The 6,096-nt window shown below is 54.7% G+C and overlaps 1 protein-coding gene across 1 annotated transcript in view; it reads right to left on the reverse strand.

Moving 5' to 3' along the window:
* Positions 1 to 1,564: 1,564 nt before the first annotated feature.
* Positions 1,565 to 6,096, reverse strand: part of PHF13 (PHD finger protein 13) — a 5,676-nt gene continuing 1,144 nt past the window's right edge. The window contains exons 2-4 of the mRNA XM_041419808.1: positions 5,918 to 6,019; positions 4,384 to 4,936; positions 1,565 to 4,005 (exon numbers count right to left, since the gene is read on the reverse strand). Of these exons, the coding sequence (XP_041275742.1) occupies positions 3,779 to 4,005; positions 4,384 to 4,936; positions 5,918 to 6,019 (882 nt within the window). The 3' untranslated portion in view covers positions 1,565 to 3,778. The remainder of the gene's footprint in view (positions 4,006 to 4,383; positions 4,937 to 5,917; positions 6,020 to 6,096) is intronic.

Raw genomic sequence — 6,096 nt, forward strand, 5'->3', positions numbered from 1 at the left:
GTGCAGAGTCGCTTTCGACAACTCCTGCCATAACTCCTTTCCTGACACGGACCTGGCCCCTGTTCTGTGCAGCTGTGGTTCTCTGTGCTCAGGTCACTGCACCAGGAGAATGAGATTTCCAAAAGAAATGCTTTTCCCTGTACAAAAAACCAAGTTCATATTATGAAGGGGTGTTCATTTGTTTTTATTAAAACCAAAACTTCTCAGTTGTGACCAGTTCCTGGTGCAGGGCTTTATTTCACTTATAGCCAGCGTTCTGTCAATCTCAAAGTAAATGTAAAATGTGCAATAAATTATATTCAGCTGAAAAGCAGCTCCCATTCCCTTTGCATCTGTAGGAAGTTTCCTGAGATAAAATCCCTGAAAAGCAAGGGTTGCAGGTCTTGTATACCTAACAATACTCTCCATCCCATCCAGCTTACTGACCTCTGCTGGGTGGGACAGGGCAGAAATCTAAATCTCCTCCCGTTCCCTTTTGATGTTACTGTGTGAGGTACATGGTCAGAAGTGAGGAGCCAGCCTGTAGAGACAAGGACATGGCACAAGAGCATCCGTGGGAGCCAGATGCTCAGTTAGTCTCCCCAGCCCCCTCCTCCTTTCTTCCTTGTTTTCTATCAGTGCCATGTTTTGCCAAAACTTTAACAGCCCCACTGCAGAACCACAGCCTTCACCACCATATTCTTGCTGTGAGCAGCTGCCATTTTACAGCCACAACTCCCCTGGGACTTCTTTTGACTCTATAATTCAAAATTACCAACAGAATTAAAATAGAAGCTCTAAGCAAGCAGAGCTGAGCTTCCAGCCTAGCTTCCAGCATGACCTAGTGCCATTTCCTAAAGGTTGAGCTACCTTTTCAGTTTGCCAAGGTGTTCAGGCTGCTGCTTTGATGGCAGCTGGCTGAGCAGCAGTGCCTGCAGGCTTGTGGCACATCCATGAGCTGCAGGGTGGCACCAAGGCTCCAGCGGCTCTTGGGTGGTTTGGAGTCCTTGGTGCTGCCTGGTGGTGGAGAGGGAGGGAGTTCTCTTTCAACACAGCTCCCAGAGGGTTCACGGGGGCTTGGTTTGGGTGTGGCCAAGTCTCCAGTCCTTGCAAGGGGGTGCAGTACTGCCCTAGGGCTGTTTCTGAGGCTGCAGGGACCTGGTGCCAGGACTGTGCACTCTGACACCATCGGCATCCTGGCCTGAGCCCTGTCCCCCAGCTAAGTCATTGCACCTTCAGCAGGCCCCTGGCACAAGCCCAGCACAGTGTCCCTGCTGTCTGCAGCCACTCTAGGCAGTGCCTGCCTTCCAACCCTCCACCCTGCCCAGCCACAGGGCTCCATCACCATGTCCCACACTCTCAGCAGAGGCTAGCAAGGAGCAGCTGCTCCACAGAAAGGTGGGGATACCTGCCAGCTCTTCCTATCCCCACCTGAGTGTATAGTTTTGGGAAGAGCACTTCAAGTGTTAAGTCTTCCTGCTGCCTGGCACAACAGCTCACAAACCAATAAATCATAACAGCAGACTCCTGAGTTTGGAATATAACAAACTCATTGTTCATTTGTCTCACATGTAAGAAAAAAACATGGTTCATTAGAAGTTTTAATGAAAAAATAAAGTTCTGAATTAAACTATAATTATACATGGCTGAAAGTGATGAACTAAAAGAATGGAGATGTTACTTTTTTATTTCTCTCTGCTGATATTGTAACGTGCTGGACACCATCCACTGGGATAAATCCGAAAAGGGGACAGAACAAGAGTCAGTCACATTGATTAGTGTTGAACCTCTGTGAAAAAGAGCCAGTTCACTTGACAGTGCACCATTTCTCCCATAAAAGCTTCAGGAACACGGTCCACAGAGGTCCAGTTGAACTGCAGACACACTGTAAATACAAGAGATACGAATTTCAGACCAGGTCCAACTCTTGTGCAGTTGTGGCCGGGATCTTCCAAAGCCTTTCTGGGGAAATGGCAGCACTGGAGAACTTTGGTTATTCTTCTGGCTGCAAAGGACAGTCAGGCAGCCATTGGGAGCAAGTCTTTGGCAAACTCCTTGGTGGTTCCACATAGCTTCTGAAGGCAGTACAGCACAGTCATGGTTGAGAGACTTCACAGAAGCTGGTTTTCTGAACCCAGTCAGCTGTTACAGCTTGGTGGAACGAGAATTTTCTCAAGAACCAGGAGAGAACAGTTGCATGTTGTGCACCTCTGTCGCCCTGCCCCACACCTGGGTCCTGTGGTACTGGGCTGCCGGAGGCTTTGGCAGCCCTGGGGCCAATGTCTGAAGGAGGGCACTTGACCCTGTGTGCTAGCAAGACCCTCAGTCGTCACCAGGATGCATCTCCCGGAGAACCAGTCCTCAGACAAGGCAGTGCTCCAGCACTGTGACTGCAGAACTCACGGGGTCATGTTCCTGCTGGCACAGCTGGTCTGGCTGCAGCTGCTGTGCCAGCCAGCGCTTCTCTGAGCCTCGTACTGGACAGAGCACACACTGTTCTTCAGGCATAACTTCAGAGAAACACCTCGAAGCATCAACCCCATCAGTGTGATCCATGTGGATCTGTCTGGTCCTCAAGGAGCAATGCCAGCATCTCCCTGGCCTTGTCTTTGAGCTGTGACTTCCCATCGTGGTCCTGAAGGAATCTCGCATGGGCTAAGCCAGGAGGTCCTGTCTGCAGTGCTGGCCAGGGCCTCAATGCTCTCCTGTCCACTCCACACCAGACAGATCCTCATTGCACTTCATCCTGTAGCTGCACTGCCTGCATTTGATCTGTGTCGTTGCTACCAACAGAATAAAGATTCTGGCTTTTTGGTTACAGTCCAGTTCCAAAAATCAAACAGCAAAAACAAAAATCAACTCAGCTGTCACACTTGGATGGACATGATCAAATTCCAAACCAGACCTGCCAGATTCTGCATTTCCTTTGGCCCCTTTTACAGCCCATGTTTGAATTCTGGGCTGAGAAAAAGGAGAGTCATCTTCTTAAAACAGCACCATAGAGGTTAATGAAGGGACAGGAAATGGAGCAGTTTCCCCCCCATACACACATTTGAGCTGTTCATGCAAATAAATCACGAAAAAACCACTGTAAGAAGAGACCTTCCAGGAAGGAATCTGATGCCACTGATCCCCCACACTCCCTGTCCAGGAAAACAGTTGCTCCTTCCTGCCAGGGCGCTGTCCCTTGGCACAAGAGGGAGCCCCAAGTCTCGTTTGCACTTGGATAATGCCAAATGACAGAACTCCCCTCTGCTCAGGCCCGTGGAAGCAGCAGCAGATCACACAGAGGCCGGTAGCACTGAGGCTGACTCCTATGGAGTCTTAGGATATCTAAGATTGATCTATACGGACAAATGGGCAGGTATAATATCACATTGAATTTAAAACACAGGGCCATTTACTTTTCAGACTCTTCACACAGACTCCCTCCTCCTCCCCTCCCTCTTTGGGAGGAGGAGGAGTTTTCTAGCACAGAGAAGATTTGCAGTTTCCCAATGGGATGAGAAAACCTACTTGGCAAAGGTATAGTACATCACCCAGTCATCGTAACCAGACAAAACTCCACTGAGCTCGGAGAGCTCCGTCTGTCCCTCGAGAGTCTCTCGCCACAGTTCTGCCCAGTCGGCCGCTCCCAGCTCCGGCTGCCCGCGGCTCGGCGATTCCTCATTCCTGGGCCACAGGCCGGCTGGGCAGCCCTCCCGCCTGAGCAGCAGCAGTTCAGGGGAGCCCTCCCCGGCCTCCCGGCCGGCACGCACGGCTCGCCCACCCACACAGAGCACCAGCACGTGCCACCCCCCTAGTCCAGAAAGCGCCTGCGCGAGCCCGTCCGGGAGCGGTTCGAACGGCGAATGTCAAACTTGGAGTCCCGGCACTTCTGGCAGATGTAGATCTCTGGGACGTTCGATTTGCGGATTTTGGCGCAGGAGAGGTGGATCCAAGTGTGGCACTCGTTGCACTCGATCATGGGCCGCCCAGCGAAAGGCTTCATGCAGAAGCAAGTGACGAGGTCCCACGAGTCGTCATCTGCAAAGACAAGTGTCAAAGATACGTTTTTAGGGGCTGATGCCTCTCACACCAGGAATTTTCTCTCCTTTCATGCTAAATTAACTACCTGGGTTTCAAAGACAGGCACTTTGCTGCTTTTTCCAGGTCTCTCTTGCACGGGAAGAGACTCTCAGCAGCACACAGGAGGCCGTAATCGAGGAGATGCTGCTTCTATAAAGTTGCAGCTTTTCACTCAAGTTTATTGCACAAAAGAGCCAACCTCCCTCCCTTCCCCAGGAAAAACCCAACTGCTCCTGAATTCCACCCACGCAGTGCTCCTCAGCATTATCCTCAGACTACAAGTAAAGCACCACAACATCCACCTGGCTAATCCTCTTGGACAGCCAGGCCACCTACCTGAATCCACCATGATGTCCTCGTCATCACCAGTGCCATCCTCATCCCGAAAGACCACCTGCTTGCCCTGCCGGATGACCGTTCGTTTGCCCACGCTCTGGATCTCCACCGTCTGCTCGGCCGTCACAGCAGGGTAGGAGACGCTGGACGGGGTGTCAGAGTCCCACACCGAGCAGTGCTCAGTCACAGACTGAGGGTCGCCCTCTGACGAGGGGCTCATCGGCGTCTCTGCGTAAGAGTCCTCTGCCTCCAGGTCCAGCAGCTTCTCCTCATAGTCCTCCTCTGCAGACACCTCTGTTTCCCTCCTTTTCAGCTTTTTCTTCTTCCTGATCTTATCGATTTGCTTTCTCTCTGGCAGGAAGTTGCTGGCCTTTGCCCGCTGGAACAGGGAACCATACGGTTTTGCTCGCTTAAGCTGACTAAAGTTCTTTCTGTTCTTGGTGGGCAGGGAGACAGAGGAGGGGGTGTCATTGAAGCGGGGATCCCAGCTATCGCTGTCAATCGTGCCTCCAGTACTGTTGGGAGGGCTGGGGCTGTTCCTCAGCGGCGTCTCCTGGAACACGTTCAGGAAGCAGGCAACAGTTTGACATGGAGCAGACTCACAAGTAGCGCAAGGTGGTGTCCCCTGTCCCCCAGGGCACCCTGACCCATCCCTGAGATGCTGTGCCCTGTCCCCTAGAGTGGTGTCCCCTGTCCCCACAGGCACTGTTACCTGTCCCTGATGGCTGAGCCCTTCCCTCTGAGTACTGTCCCCTGTCACAGGGACAGTACCAGGGGTGCTGAGCCCTGTCCCAGAGGTACTGTGCCTTGTTCCCCAAGCCACTGTGGCCTGTCCCCCAGAGGAGCTGAGCCCTGTCCCCGAAGCACTGTGCCTTGTCCCCCAGGGCATTCTGACCCATCCCTGAGATGCTGTGCCCTGTCACCTAGAGTGGTGTCCCCTGTCCCCCAGAGCACTCTGACTCATCCCCGAGATGCTGTGCTCTGTCCTCTAAAGTAGTGTCCCCTGTCCCCAGAGGCACTGTCCCCTGAAGCTCTGTGCCCTGTCCCCAAGGGCTGAGTCCTTTCCTCCGGGTACTGTCCCCTGTCAGAGACAGTACCAAGGGTGCTGAGCCCTGTCCCAGAGGTACTGTGCCTTGTTCCCCAAGCCACTGTGGCCTGTCCCCCGGGGAGCTGATCCCTGTCCCCAAAGCACTGTGCCTTGTCCCCCAGAGTGCCATGCCCTACCCCGAGCCGCTGAGCCCTGTCCCTCGAGGCGCTGCCGCTCCCGCTTTCCCTACCCGCCACCCCGGGTTTCTCCGGCCGCAGCTCCGGGGCCCGGGGAGCAGCAGGAGCGATGCCGGATCCGACGTTTTTCACCCCGCCCACGCCGGGCACCACCCGCCCCGTCCCCAGAGCCTCCAGCCGCCGCGGTTCCCCTTTTGTTCAGGCCCGCCGCGGGGCCGTGACCGCTGGAGCGGCCGGTCTGACAGACCGGCCCGGTGCCCCCGGTACCCCCAGCCCGCTGCCCCCCCCCGTGCCCCCCGGTGGAACTCACCTCCTGCGGGTACGGGATGTAGCCGGCGTAGGCCAAGACGAAGGTGCAGAACTTATTGAAGTCCTCCACGGTGCGGTGCCGCCGGGAGCCGGGGGAGAAGTCCTGCGGGGGGCGGGGGTGAGCGGCGGCCGCGGGGCCGGGCCCGCCGGTGGGAGGCGGCGCCGCCGCTCCCGCCGCGC

The sequence above is a fragment of the Onychostruthus taczanowskii genome, unplaced genomic scaffold (assembly GCF_017590055.1).
Source record: "Onychostruthus taczanowskii isolate IOZ18803 unplaced genomic scaffold, ASM1759005v1 scaffold61, whole genome shotgun sequence".
NCBI classification, from domain to species: Eukaryota; Metazoa; Chordata; class Aves; order Passeriformes; family Passeridae; genus Onychostruthus; species Onychostruthus taczanowskii.